Source organism: Colobus angolensis, unplaced genomic scaffold (genome assembly GCF_000951035.1).
Source record: "Colobus angolensis palliatus isolate OR3802 unplaced genomic scaffold, Cang.pa_1.0 Scaffold60, whole genome shotgun sequence".
Lineage (NCBI taxonomy): Eukaryota > Metazoa > Chordata > Mammalia > Primates > Cercopithecidae > Colobus > Colobus angolensis.
Genome location: NW_012119599.1, coordinates 3,655,159 through 3,670,934, shown reverse-complemented (window position 1 = coordinate 3,670,934; position 15,776 = coordinate 3,655,159). Strand labels below are relative to the sequence as shown.

General features: G+C 42.5%; 1 protein-coding gene across 1 annotated transcript in view; it reads left to right on the top strand.

Annotated features, from left to right (window-relative positions):
• Positions 1-4,102: 4,102 nt before the first annotated feature.
• The window catches only part of ZNF284 (zinc finger protein 284), an 18,423-nt gene continuing 6,749 nt past the window's right edge, over positions 4,103-15,776 (top strand). The window contains exons 1-4 of the mRNA XM_011963083.1: positions 4,103-4,251; positions 9,143-9,222; positions 13,340-13,466; positions 14,321-14,413. Coding sequence (XP_011818473.1) covers positions 9,208-9,222; positions 13,340-13,466; positions 14,321-14,413 — 235 coding nt within the window. The 5' untranslated portion in view covers positions 4,103-4,251; positions 9,143-9,207. The remainder of the gene's footprint in view (positions 4,252-9,142; positions 9,223-13,339; positions 13,467-14,320; positions 14,414-15,776) is intronic.

The window sequence follows — 15,776 nt, the reverse complement described above, 5'->3', positions numbered from 1 at the left end:
TTTTTTTTTGAGTGTACATACAGAATGTGTTACAATTATATTCTTATTTTCTTTGGCAATGAATATTTGCTGGAATTTTTCTGTTTTATAACTGTATGCATTATTTTTAGATTTCTCAGTGAACATCAGAAACCCCACCTCTACAAGAAATACAATAATTAGCCAGTTGTGGTGGTGTATGTCTGTAGTCCCAGCTGGAGACTACTGGAGAGGCTGAGGTGGGAGGATCGCTTGAACCCAGGAGGCAGATATACAGATAAATGGAATAGAATTGAGAATCCATAAAGAAACCCATACATCTAAGGCCACTTGATTTTCAAGAAGGATCCAAGATTACTTTATGGAGACAGAATAGTCTCTTCAACCAATACTGCTGGGACACCTATACACAGACACATAACATAATGAAGTTAGATTGTATCTCACACTACACTTAAAAATTAACTCAAAATTCGTCAGTGACCTAACGTAATAGCTAAACTATAAAAGTATTAGAAGAAAACATAGAAGTAAATCTTTATTTGGAATGGATTCTTCAATGAAACAACATGAGCAAAAGCAAATAAAAATACCTAAATGGGACCTAAGTTTTAAAAAATGCTAAGAATACATGGACATTGTCAAGAACATGAAAAGACTATACAGCTTGAGTTCTATCCAAACTATATAAAGAATTCTTACAACTCAATAACAGAAACCACCCAGTTAAAAAAATGGGCAAAGGGCTGGGCGCAGTGTCTCATGCCTATAATCCCAGCACCTTGGGAGGCTGAGGTGGGCAGTTTACTTGAGGCCAGGAGTTCAAGACCAGCCTGGCCAACATGGTAAAACCCTGTCTTTACTAAAAATACAACTAGCCAGATGTGGTGGTCTCCTGAGCTCAAACCATCCTTCCACCTCAGCCTCTTGAGTAGCTGAGACTACAGACGCGTGCCCTGCCTCTGGTTAATTTTCGTATTTCTTTTGTAGAGATGAGGTTCCTCCGTGTTGCCCAGGCTGGTCTCAAACTCCTGCACTCAAGTGATCAGCCCACCTCAGCCTCCCAAAGTGCTGGGATTACAGGCATGAGCCACTGCACCCAGCCTAAAAAAATTTCTAATTTTTATGGGTACACATATAGATACGTGATACAGGCATACAATGCATAATAATCACATCAGGGTTAATGAGGTATCTGTTATCACAAGCATTTATCATTTTTGTGTGTTAGAAACAATCCATACTCGTTTAGTTATTTTAAATGTACAATAAATTATTGTTGACTGTAGTAACTCTGTTGTGCTATCAAATACAAGATTTTATTCATTCTATATAAGTATATTTTTGTACCCACTAACCATCCCCACTTCCCTCACCACCAACCTTACCTTTCCCTCCCTCTGGGAACCAACATTCTGCCCCTGTCTCCATGCATTCAATTGTTTTAATTTTTAGGTCCTACAAATAAGTGAGAACATGTGAAGTTTGTTTTTCTGTGCCTGGCTGATTTCACTGAATGTAATGTCCTCCAGTTCCATCCATAGTGTTGCAAATAACAAAATCTCGTTCTTTTTGTGGCTGAATAGTACTCCATTGTGTATATGTCCATTTCCTGTATCCATTCATCTGTTGAAGGACACTTAGGTTGCTTCCAAATTTTGGTTATTGTGAATAGTGCTGCAATAAACATTGCAGGGGAGGGTGCAGATATCACTTTGATATGCTGATTTCCTTCCTTTTGCGTATATACCCAGTGGGATCGCTAGATTGTATGGTAGTTTCGGTTTTAATTTTTTGAGGAACCTCCATACTGTTCTCCGCAGTGGTTGTACTAATTTACATTCCTACCATCAACGTGCAAGGATTCCCTCCCTCACTCCTTTCACATCCTCACCAACATTTGATATTGTCCGTCTTTTGAATAAAAGCTATTTTAACTGGGGTGAGATGATATCTCATGGTAGTTTGATTCGCATTTATCTGATGATCTATGTTGTAGAGCATCTTTTCATATACCCATTTGCCATTTGTATGCCCTCTTTCAAGAAATGTCTATTCAGATCTTTTGCTCATTTTTAAATTGAATTATTAAATTTTTTCCTGTTGGGTTGTTTGAGTTTCTTATATTCTGGTTATTAATCCATTGTCAGATGGATAGTTTGCAAATATTTTCTCCTATTGTGTGGGTTGTCTCTTCACTTTGTTGATTGTTTCCTTTGCTATGCAGAAGCTTTTTAACTTGACATGATCCCATTTGTCCATTTTTGCTTTGGTTGTTTATGCTTTTGGGGTATTACTCAAGAAATCTTTGCCCAGACCAATGTCCTGGAGCATTTCCCCAATGTTTTCTTGTAGTAGTTTCATAGTTCGAGGTCTTAGATTTAAGTCTTTAATCCATTTTGATTTTATTTGTGTATATGGTGAACAATGGGGTGAAGTTTCATTCTTCTATATGTGGATATCATGTTTTTCTGGCACCATTTATTGAAGAGACTGTCCTTTCCCCAATATATATACTTAGCACCTTTGTTGAAAATGAGTTCACTGTAGGTGTAGAAATTTATTTCTGGATTTTCTAGTTTACACAGTGCTAAAAAGAATGTGCTGTACATGAAGTGATTTCTAGGATATGTTGTTATATGACCACAGAAGAGTTAGAAACCAGCTTTCTTTTAAGTAATAATAGAAAATAAGAAATCTACACATATTGATATGGTTTGGCTGTGTCTCCACCCAAATCTCATCTTGAATTATAGCTCCTATAATTCCCACATATCATGGAAGGGACCTAGTAGCAAGGACAGATAGAAGAGTGACTTTGAATAGGAGGCAGGTTTGCCCCAAGCTATTTCCAGCTTGAGGTTTCCTTAGTGATTTTGGGGGCCCAAGATATTTTCCTTTCACAATACTAAGCAGTTTAATTTCTCTGGAATACGGCGTTTCCACATCTAAAGAATATTAATATGAAAACTTTAAAAGTGGGAAGATAGGTATTCCAGGAGGGCAACTGGCCCTCCATATTGGCTCTTGACAGGGCAGGAGCATTGCCATCTTGGATAATCACTGCCATTTTAAAGTTTGCCTTGATCAAAAACTGCCTAAATCCAAAGGGCATCAGCCTAATGGCTAAGGTTGGCATGACCATAAACCATAAATGACATCTCCAACCAGAAACATTCCAACCATAAGATAAACCCCTCCCTGACCAGAGACATGCCAGCCCTGAGATAACCTCCCCTCCGCTGGAGAGATGTCAGTCCCAAGATAACCTCCCCTCCAACCAGAGATATTCCAACCCCACAACAGACTTCTCCCCAACACAGAAACATTCTAAGCCTGTGATAAGCTCTGTCACCCTAAAGTCAATACTCTTAGTCTGTAAGAGACAGCGCTCCTGACGGCAATCGGCCAGAAGCCCCTCTCAGGTTTATTCTCCAAAACGAACCTGTCTTTGACTGTTGAGCTGCTTTTCGTGTTTCTTTTCTCTTTCTTTAACTCTTACAGCCCTCTTAAACACTTAAACTGCGGTTGTTTTTCTTGCTAAAGCAGTGGTACAACAGTGTCTGGAGTAGGGGCTGGTGCCCCACTCATTGCCTCTCCCAAACCATTTTTCCTGGCCCATTATTTAAGCTCTTAGATTTAGCCTCATACTGTTAGCGCCTAGTATATTAGCCTTTCAGCCATCTCCTGAACGCTCAACAGGCACTCCCCGCTAACTCCTTGAAGATTGTATCTCCTTGCTTTATTCTCTTTCAGTAATACTCCTGTCATCACGGCAGGCGTGTAGACTTCAGGAATTCCTGTCTATTCAATATTTTCTCTCGAGGTCGCAGGGAAAGCGAAGGACCACTCTCAGGGTCACAGTCCATATTTCTCACCAGGCGCTCGGGTCTATGGGATTCATTCCTAGTGGGCATTGCGGGAAGTGTAGTCAAAGAGCACCGCGGAGTTCCAGGCTTCCCGCTGGAGGGTGATACTACAGAACGTCTCCTTTGGCATTCAAGGAAGTGTATCGCCGGCGGTCTGTTGAATGATGGGCAAGTTGGCGCAGGGCGCCGTATCTGGGGAATTCTGGGAAATGTAGTCCACAGGCTGCGCCGAGTAGGGGGCACTTCCGCTCCCGGGGGGTGAGGTTGCTGCCGTGCGTTTCGGTGGTAGGTTTGTGTCAGTTATGTGTCTTGTCGGTCCTTCTCAACATGTCCCCTTACGATGCGGGCTCGCAACCACCTGGAAGTTGACTAAGAGGAGAAGGAGCCTCGTTGGAAAACGGAGGTTTGAAGGTGCAACAGCCGCTCTTTTCGTTCTTTTCCGCGGAGCGTTCTTGATCTTGGGGTTGTCCTCGCCTCCCGGGGGATGAGGCTGGGGGTTGGGACTTGGTCGGGACGCAGCTCGGATGGTTTGAGGGTTTTGGGGGCTCTCAGCTCGCTCAGCCCACCTCCCTCCATCCCACCTATGAGGTTACTTTCTCACAGTTTAGGGTTGGGATGTTATTAATCTCCCGGTACCTCCCACTGCTGTTCTTTAAAATGGGGACTTTAGGACCATCCTAATGAAATCGTTTTGGGAACTGGAAGAGGTAACACAAATGAAAGCCTTAAAGCAGTCCTTCCTTTAGTGACTGGTGGTCTCTTCTTAGTATTAATTTCCCACGAAGCCTGTCAGGTCCCCGGGTGGGTCAGAGCTCCAGCTACAGGGACGCCCGCCCTTGTCTCTGATTCCTACAGGACGCTGGGCGATCCCGGACGCTTCTGACTTGTTTTTAGGAAGGCGAGGGTTGTGTCCACTTCCACGATGGGAGAGGAACATTTAACTTTTATGCGGGCCGGCAACGCGGTCAGGGTATTTCACAGCTTTCTCCTTCCCCAGCCTGATTCTCAAAAAGACCTGCAGGGAGGGACTTCTTGGCTACTGAGGGCAAAGCTCTACGTGAGTGGTCCTTGGCTTTTTTTCTTTTACAGAGATGCTCAACCCAACCAAGAGCGTGGGATGTGTCCTCAGGCATGGGTGTTGATAATAATTAAGTCTCAATTGGTAACTTTATTCCAAGGGCTTTATAAAAATAATCACATTTTCACCACACCATGGCTCTGTGGAGAGGTACTACTTTTTTCCGTTTTAAAGATGAGTGAGATACAAAGGAGCAGGAGTTATCTGCGCATAGTCACCTAAGTAGTAAGAGGTGGATCTGCGGTGGAAACCTGGGCCTTACAGGTCAGAGCCTTAGTTGATAATCTTTTGGATACATTCTTACTGAGGCAGAGGAACTGCCTGGAATCTGGTGGGGAAAGCAAGTTAGGACTTGATTGAAGGGACCTCGAGAGCAAGACTTATGGGCTTGGGCTGTTCTGGGAGTTTGTCAACTATTTCATTTGTTACAAGTATTTAACTTGTTATGCAACGGTATCATTGTGGAGCGTTCAGAAATTGGAGAAATATGAGTAGTACAAGTTTATAATTACCCATGAATACAGCATGTAAAGATAGTAACTGTTAAACTTCGAATGCATTTCTTTTTAGTCTTTCTTTTGGTATATTTGCATATTTATTTATAAACATTTAAAGAAAATTTTATAATTTAAACAATGTGTTTTCCCTTATGTGTTTAACTATGGAAATTTGGAAACACTGCCAAAAGGGAAATAACTAGTGAACTGCCATGTTATATCATGCTTATCCTAATTTATCTCATTGTTATCTAATTTTTTTGTAAATGTTTCTTGATATTGGCTGGGCGCGGTGGCTCACGCTTGCAATCCCAGCACTTTGGGAGGCCGAGGTGGGCGAATCACCTGAGGTCGGGAGTTTGAGAGCAGCCTGACCAACATGGAGAAACCCCATCTCTACTGAAAATACAAAATTAGCCAGGCATGGTGGCGCATGCCTGTAATCCCAGCTACTTGGGAGGCTGAGGCAGGAGAATCACTTGAACCCGGAAGGTGGAGGTTGCGGTGAGCTCAGCTTGCACCATTATACTCCAGCCTGGGCAACAAGAGCGAAACTTCCTTCTCAAAAAGAAAAAAAAAAAAGTTTTTAACACTTTGTTTTCATATCATTTGAAACCTATAGAAAAGTTGCAAAAATAGTATTAGAAATTCTCATATACTCTTTACCCAAATTTGCCAAGTGTTTACATTTTTCCTGTTTGCTTTGTTGTTGCCGATTAGCCAGATACCACCAGGAACATACCTGTAGCCAGACAGTTGCCTGTAGCTTTCTGCAGCAAGGAAGCCCACATTTCAAGATAATTGTGGGGTGTCTTGGTAAGAGGTGTTTAGGAAGGGCTGGTTATAGGGTTTCATATAACATGCTAGATACTATTAGATATTATACTGGCTAGGCATGGTGGCTCATGTCTGTAATCCCAATACTTTGGGAGGCTGAGGCAAGTGGATCACTTAAGGCCGGGAGTTTGAGACCAGCCTGGCCAACATTGAGAAACCCCATCTCTACTAAAAATACAAAAATTAGCTGATTTGTCCACTGTGAAGTTACTTTTTTAAAATCTGAGGTTGCGTGCGCCTGTAATCCCAGCTATTAGGGAGGCTGACGCATCAGAATCATTTGAACCCGGGAGGCAGAGCCTGCAGTGAGCTGAGATGGCACCCCTGCACTCTGGTCTGGATGACAGAGTGAGACTCTGTCTCAAAAAAATAATTAAATATTATATTAAATAATATTGTTATCTATTACATATCAGATAGATCTGTTAAAAAGCTACTAATAGTAGTTGTAGTGTTATTTATTAGATAGTGTTGGATACCATATTACATAACATTGTTATCTAATCTGAAGCTTCCACATTTAAATTTGTTCAGTTTTTAAATTTTGGTCCTTATAACTATCCCCTGTCCCACTTTTTACCTGCAACCCCATTCAAAGTTGAATTTTATGCATTGTCTTTATTGTCACATTTCTATACTTTAATCTAGAAGGATTCCACAGCCTTTGTCTTTTACATGCATGGTTTTTTGAAGAGTATAGGCAGTTGTTTTATAGAAAGGCATTCATTTGGGGTTTATCTGATAAATGTCATGTTTAGGTTTAGATTATGCATGGTTGGTAGGGATACCATAGTAGTAGTGAGGTGTCCTTTTCATTGCAAAATAACAGTGTCCAAATGATGTTGGTTTGTCCCTTCTGTGGGGAAAAGAAAGAGAGATCAGCCTGTTACTGTGTCTATATAGAAAGAAGCAGACATAAGAGACTCCATTTTGTTCTGTGTTTGAGATGCTGTTAATCTGTGACCCTACCCCCAGCCTCGTCCTTGCAAGAGACATGTGCTGTGGTGACTCAAGGTTTGACGGATTTTGGGCTGTGCAGGGTGTGCTTTGTTAAACAAGTGCCTGAAGGCAGTATGCTGGTTAAAAGTCATCACCATTCTCTTAATCTCAAGTACCCAGGGACATGTACACTGCCAAAGGTCGCAGGGACCTCTGCGTAGGAAAGCCAGGTATTGTCCAAGGTTTCTCCCCACGTGATAGTCTGAAATATGGCCTTGTGGGAAGGGAAAGACCTAATCATCTCCCAGCCTGACACCCGTGAAGGGTCTGTGCTGAGGAGGATTAATATAAGAGGAAAGAAGACCTCTTGGCAGTTGAGATAGAGAAAAGCATCTGTCTCCTGCCCGTCCCTGGGCAATGGAACATCTTGGTGTAAACTATGCTGCTCCTTATGTACTAAAAAGGTTTATGGAGATGTTTGTATAGGCATATCAAAGCACAGCAGTTTTCCTTAAACTTATTCATGTCACAGATCTTTATTCATATGTCTTACTGCTGACCTTCTCCCTAGATGATCCTATTATCCTGCCACTTCCCTTTTTCTAAGATGGTAAAGATAATGGTCAATAAATACTGAGGGAACTCAAAGACCGGTGCCAGCGTGGGTCCTCTGTATGCTGAGTGCTGGTCCCCTGGGCCCACTTTTTCTTTCTCTATACTTTGTCTCTGTGTCTCATTTCTTTTCTCAAGTCTCTCCTTCCACCTAACGAGAAACGCCCACAGGTGTGGAGGGGCAGGCCACCCCTTCACCTTCACTGGTGATCTCACTTTTGTTCACTTGGCCAAGATGAAGTCTTTCAGATTTGTCCACTGTGAAGTTACTTTTTTTAAATTTTGAAAATAATAAAGTTTCTTATGGGGAGATACATTATTAGTGGACATTCTATTGTAAAGATGAGTTTCCATTTTTCCCTCATTTATTTATTCCTTCATTCACCTATAAATATTCTATAGATATGAACTCAGAATTCAGTCTTACTGATTTCAGTGACATGTAGATTAACAATTATTTTTTCCAATTCTGTCAAGATATATTTCACATATAGCTTTCATCCATTTCAGGCATAGAATTCAATGATTTTTAGGAATTTTGTGAAGTGGAATAACCATCATCATGATTCAGTTTAGATCATTTTCATCTCACATTTGGACTCGTTGTGCCCATTTACAGTTAAACCTCATTCTTGGCTGGGCGCGGTGGCTCAAGCCTGTAATCCCAGCACTTTGGGAGGCCGAGACGGGCGGATCACGAGGTCAGGAGATCGAGACCATCCTGGCTAACACAGTGAAACCCCGTCTCTACTAAAAAATACAAAAAACTAGCTGGGCGAGGTGGCGGGCGCCTGTAGTCCCAGCTACTTGGGAGGCTGAGGCAGGAGAATGGCGTAAACCCGGGAGGCGGAGTTTGCAGTGAGCTGAGATCTGGCCACTGCACTCCAGCCTGGGCGACAGAGCAAGACTCCGTCTCAAAAAAAAACAACCTCATTCTTACCTCAAATGTGAAGCAACCACGAATCTACTTTCTCTATTATACATTTGCCTATTCTGAACATTTCACATAAATGCGATCATACAGTCCATGGCTTTTTGTGACTTTTTGTGTCTTTTGTTTAACATGTTTCCAGGGTTCATGCATGTTATAGCATGAGTCAGTACTTCATTTCTTTAAATTTCCAAGTAAGATTTCATTGTATGGATAGGCCACAATTTGTCTGTCCATTTACCCGTAGGAGGGCATTTTGGTTGTGTGCAATTTGGGGTTATTATGAATAATGCTGCTGTGAACATTCAAGTGCTAATTCACAATACATGTTTATATTGTTGGGCGGCATCCCTGACCACCTCTTCATGTCTCTTTTATTGCCTTCCATGGCACATTCCAGGCACAATTCTGTCTTCCCTTGGACTGCATAACTGAGAACTCTGCAAATTCCCCAGAGGAGGAAAAATGACCATGTTCAAGGTGAGCAAGTCTGGTCTCTTTTGCTGTTCAAATTCTGTTTCGCTACTTAAGATTGTCACGTGTTTTTCTCAGTCTTGGGAAGATTCAAGGAGAACAACAGTTATTTGTACACCTGCTGTGTGCCAAGTGCTTGCTTGTTTCTTTCGTGTTGAATTTGCATTTGGTTTTGATTTTGTTTATTTTTACCATTATTTATGTTATGAGTAGAAATTCTCCCATTTCACTGCATCTCTTCTCACTAATTAGGGGTTTTTATTTTCTCATGCTATTCCTCATGTATATTCATAACTGTATTTGTATTGATACTTATCTAATTTAAACTGTGTTTTTTTGTTTAATATTATGTAATGTTCATTATTTATGGTTGCATCATGTTCCATTGCATTGATGCTCCTTTTTTTTTTCTTTCCTCGAGATGGAGTCTTGCTTTGTCACCCAGGCTGGAGTGCAGTGGCGCAGTCTCGGCTCACTGCAACCTCCACCTCCTGGGTTCAAGCAATTCTCCTGCCTCGGCCTCTTGAGTAGCTGGATTACAGGCGCCTATCACCACGCTTGGCTAATATTTGTATTTTTAGTAGAGATGGGGTTTCACCATGTTGGCCAGGCTGGTCTCGAACTCCTGGCCTCAAGTGATCTGCCCGCCTCAGCCTCCCAAAGTGCTGGGATTACAGGTGTGAGCCACCGCACCCACCAATGTTTCTTTTTAACTACTTTATACTCAGGCACTAGGAGCTCAGTTTTGAAAGGGTACTTTTGACATGTGCCATGTTGACTGTTTGGTAGATAAAATATCCACATGTGGCACAGCACAGCAGGCTGTAACTGTGGCTTCACACAAGAATTTCTGGAGATTTTCACATAGGAAGAGCTAGCTTTTGTTTTCCCCATGCTTAAGTCATGCATTGTGTGTATTTTATTTACTGGTCTTTTCTTATTCCTTTATGTATTAAGGAGTTTGACCAAAATGATAGGTAACTTTAGTTTCAAATGTCCATGATATCAGAAGATTCTCTAGTCACTGTGTTCTGTTCCTTTGTTTGTTCCTCAGAACAGCTGAATGATGCAATTCTCAGCCTCATCTTCCTCTTAAATATGTGAAATATGAGAAACCTGCTGAGGTTCAGAGAGGAAACCCAGGGTTGGCATGTTAGCTATTTTGCTAAATTGAAAGAGAGAGAGAAGAAAAAGGATTCTCCATTGAAGGACCTGTGCCTTCTGGTATGGGTGTCTGGAGTGCCCTCTTGAGTGGTGACAACCACTGGTGACATAGCTCCTCCCTGACCTCTCCTCAGGGGACCTCTTCTCTTCCTGTTGTGTCACCTCAGGTGCACCTAGTACTCCAGGCACCAAAGGACAGTGATTGCTACACTCATTATAGAAAATCTTTACATTCCTAATGTCAAAGACGGCTTACAGAGTGTTACCAGGAAATATAACAGCCTAAGGGGAAAATATTTACCACTTTGATATCTAAAAAACACACACTCCAAAATAAGAATCTTATGTACAAAATGGAGAAAAAAAAAATCAAAGGAATATGAATAAAGGACATTAATACATTAATTGGTAAATTTTAGAGAAGAAATAGAAGTGGCCAGTACATGTTTGAAAAGGTGGTAGTATTATTTATAATCAAATACATGGGATTAATAAGGTGAATTATTCTCTCTAATGAGTTTATCAACATCACAGGAAATTTGATAATCTGCCTTTGGCTATTTTAAGAAAAACCAAGGTAATGTATCCCCTTGAAAGATTTTGGAGTTTGACAAAAAATTGGGATCTGACATACATGATCACAATTTTGAACATTCTTATTTTTTGACACTGTAATTTTCATTTGAAATTATTTTATTTTAGTTTATTCTTATTCTTTTAGAGACAGAGTTTTGCTCTGTTGCCCAGGATAGAGTACAGTGTTGTAAGTGTAGTGCACTGCAGCCTTGAGCCCCTGGGGTCCAGATCTCCCTGCCTCAGCCCCCCAAGTAGCTAGGATTACAGGTACGCATCACCACGACTGGCTAGTTTTTAAAATTTATAAAGATGGTGTCTTGCTGTGTTGCCTAGGCTGGTTTTGAACTCTTGAATTCAAGCAATCCCCCCACTTTAGCCTCTTAAAGCACTGGAATTATAGGTGTGAATCACTGCACCTGGTTTGAAATTATTTTATTTAATTAAATTAATTTATTTATTATTTTATGTTATATCTTTTTAGAAACAGAGTCTTGCTCTGTTGCCCAGGCTGGAGTGCAGTGGCACAATCTTGGCTCACTGCAACCTCCACCTCCTGGGTTCGAATGATTCTTCTGTCTCAACCTCCCAAGTGTCTGGGATTATAGTCACGTGCCACCATGCCCAGCTAATTTTTGTATATTTTGTAGAGACAGAATTTTGCTATGTTGCCAAGGCTGGTCTTAAACTCCAGAGCTCAAATGATTTGCTTGTCTTAGCCTCTGAAAGTACTGAGATTACAGGCATGAGCTACCATACCTGGCCAAAATTATTTTCAATAATCAGACAGGAGAGTAAGGTCCACATAACACGATTTTCTTTGCAGGATTGGTAATAATGAAAATGACATAAAATTAAATATTCATTATTTAGAATAGATAATGATAGATCATCAGTTCCCTGTAATACTATACCGACATGAAATGAAATAGATAACTATAATGAAAGTTATAATAAAAAATCCAAAGAAATATGAATAAAGGACATTACCAGCCAGGTGCGGTGGCTCACGTTTTTTTCCCTAGCACTTTGGGGGGCCGAGGCGGGCAGATCATCTGAGGTCGGGAGTTTGAGACCAGCCTGACCAACATGGAGAAACCCTGTCTCTACTAAAAATACAAAACTAGCTGGGCATAGTGGTGCATGCCTGTAATCCCAGCCACTCAGAAGGCTGAGGCAGGAGAATTGCTTGAACCAGGGAGGCAGAGCTTGCCATGAGCTGAGTTTGCACCACTGCATTCCAGCCTGGGCAACAAGAATGAAACTCCATCTCAAAAAAAAGAAAAAAAGGTAATAAAATCAACTAATGTTAATTAAATACGTAGTCTGTGCCAGAGACTTTCCCCATTTATATTCTCTTGTTTATTCCTGGAGAAAACTGATGTGACAGTCTTTATACAGAAAGGAAACGAATGCATGCAGGCAAACTTATCCAAGGTCCTGTGGCTGGGCAGGCAAAGGCACAGAGCCTTGGGATTGAGCCTTGTGAGTGAGCACACACGCTCAGTGTGATCACAGGCACACTGGCTCTAGATCATGACATTCAATGCTGCAATTAATATATGTAGTTTGTGTCTTGAATACAGAGGACCCACTCCATAGCTGTCCCACACAGATCACCGTAAACTTGTTAGTTTGGGAGATACTGAAAAACAAGGGCCGGGTGCGGTGGCTCACGCCTGTAATCCCAGCATTTTGGGAGGCCGAGGTGGGCAGATCGCCTAAGGTCAGGAGTTCGTGACCAACCTGGCCAACATGGTGAAACCCCGTCTCTACTAAAAATACAAAAATTAGCTGGGCATGGTGGTGGGTGCCTGTAATCCCAGCTATTCGAGAGGCTGAGGCAGGAGAATTGCTTGAATCCAGGAGGCGGAGGTGGCAGTGAGCTGGGATAGCGCCACTGTACTCCAGCCTGGACGACAGAGCAAGACTCCATCTCAAAAAATAAAAATTAGAAAAAAAAAAAAAAAAGAAAAATGATTATATCCAGGGTTCAGGTATGAGAGAGTACAGTGGGCATTATCAAACAAGGTTGGGACTGAATTGCTAAATGTTACTGGGGCAACTGGCATGATTCATTGAAACCTATATATGCGTAGCCCAGGATGCTGCATTTAGAGTCCTAGAGGGTTACTTACAAGGAGACTCGGTAAGTGCACAAAGTAAACCTATAGGACTTTTTCATCATTGCACTTCTAGTGGAGCTCCGGAAAATCAGTGTGTCATTGCCAGGATACAGACAGAATGAATGGGAAATCTGTAAGTTGACCTACATCTCTCAAGATCCACAGCAACTTCTCACTCATCCACTTCACCTGCTCAGTGCCACCTGTCTCCCAAGAATCACTTATCATGACATTGGGATTATATATGTTTGATGTTGTAGGAGGCAGTAACCTTCAAGGACGTAGCTGTGGTGTTCACTGAGGAGGAGCTGGGGCTGCTGGACCCTGCCCAGAAGAAGCTGTACCGAGATGTGATGCTGGAGAACTTCAGGAACTTGCTCTCAGTGGGTGAGCACAGGCACCCTCTGTAATGGAATGTCATCAGGCCCCAGGAAAGGCTTTGTATCCTAGGGTGTTTGTATTAGTTTGTTCTTACACTGCTATGAAGAAATACTAAAGACTGGGTGATTTCTAAAGAAAAGACAGGCCGGGTGCGGTGGCTCACGCCTGTAATCCCAGCACTTTGGGAGGCTGAGGTGGGTGGATCAGTAGGTCAGGAGTTCGAGACCAGCCTGGCCAATATGGTGAAACCCCATCTCTACTAAAAACACAAAAATTAGCCGGGTGTGGTGGCATGGACCTGTAATCCCAGCTACTCAGGAGGCTGAGGCAGAAGAATAGCTTGAACCCAGGAGGCGGAGGTTGCAGTGAGCTGGGGTAGCACCACTACACTCCAGCCTGGGCGACAGAGCGAGACTCCATCTCAAAAATAAATAAATAAATAAAATAAAAAAAGAAAAGACGTTTCATTAACTCACAGTTCCACATGGCTGGGGAGGCCTCAGGAAGCTTACAGTCATGGTGGAAAGCCAAGGGGAAGAAAGGCACCTTTTTCACAGTGCAGCAGGAAGAAGTGCCGAGCAAAGGGGGAAAGTCCCCTTATAAAACCATCAGATCTCGTGAGAACGCACCTGCTCTCATGAGAACAGCATGAAGGAAACCGCCCCTGTGATTCAGTTACATCCCACCAGGTCCCTGTTATGACATGTGGGGATTATGGGAAATACAATTCAAGGTGAGACTGGGGTGGGGACACAACCAAACCGTATCGGTGTTCAAGTTTGAGTGTGCAGTGAGAACCTACATTTCTAGTAAATTTTACCTAAGATATATTGGGATTAAGCATGTGACTTTGTTCACAGGGCATCAACCTTCCTACCAAGATACTTTTCACTTCCAAAGAGAAGAAAAGTTTTGGATCGTGGAGACAGCAACTCAAAGACAAGGGAATTCAGGTAAGAACCAAGCAACCATGAATCCTCGTACGCGACCCTCCCATCTGTTTTACTTCTGTCCATTACCCAACTCCATCGCCCTGGCGTAAATGGCCAAACCTGTTTCCTGGATTCTTGCAACCTCCTTCCTGCTGGTTGTCCTTCTCCCCCAGCCCCTCCTCCCACCCTGACATCTGTTTTCCTCATAGCAGCCAAAGTGATCCTTAGGAAATATAAGTCAGATTGCCATTCCTCAGCTTAAAAGCCTTTATGGCTTCTTATTTGTATTAATGTTACAACTGCTTTAAGTGACTTTTAGAGACCCTGGATCTGCTCTTCATCCCCCACTGCCTCCCTGACTACATCTTCATTTTCCAGCCAAGTTGTACTCCCTGCTGTTTCTCCATCCTGCCACAGACACTGTATCGCCTGTTGCTGGTACACTTAGCAGATTAAACAACAAACAATTATCTTTCTGTTCTTCAGACCTGAAGTCTCACACATCTCACTGGACAAAAATCAGGGTGTCCCTAGGGCTTTGTTCCTGGCTAGATGTTCTTGGGGAGAAGCCTTCACTTTAGTTTACCAATCCCTAGGCACTGTCCACACTCCTTGGCTTTTGTTTCCCTTCCTCCATCTTCAAAAGCAGCTACATTGCATCCCTGACCATCCTTCCACAGTCATGCCACCACCCTTCGTAAGCCTCTGTTTTCCACCTTTTAGGTCCCTTGTGATTGGATGGGTCACTCCTGCGTAATCTAGAATGATCTTCCTACTCTCTGTTTAGCTGACTAGTGATCTTAATTGCATCTGCAGCGTTAATCTCTTGCTGTATAACGTAACAGGTTCATCCGTCCTGGGAATTGCATGTGGACATCTTTCAAGGACCATCGTTCTGTCTACTACAGAAGCTTCTGTCTTAGAGTTTATACATGCTCTTCTTAATGACTGGAATAATCTTTCACCTCAAAACCTTCTGACCCTTCCTTTATTCTGGTCTCTGTTCAGTTTTAATGTCATGAGAAAGGCCTTCTCTGACCCCTCTATTTAAAATACCAGCCGGGTGTGGTGGCTCACGCCTGTAATCTCAGCACTTTCGGAGGCTGAGGCACGCAGATAGCATGAGATCAGGAGTTTGAGACCAGCCTGGCAAGCATGGCGAAACCCTGACTCTACTAAAAATACAAAAATTAGCTGGGTGTGGTAGCACAGTCCTGTAATCGCAGCTACTCGGGTGACTAAGGCACAACAATCACTTGAACCCAGGAGGCAGAGATTGCGGTGAGCTGGGATTGTGCCAGTACGCTGTAGCCTGGGTGTCAAAGTGAGACTGTGAAGAAAGAAAGAAGGAAGGAAGGAAGGGAGGGAGGGAGGGAGGGAGAGA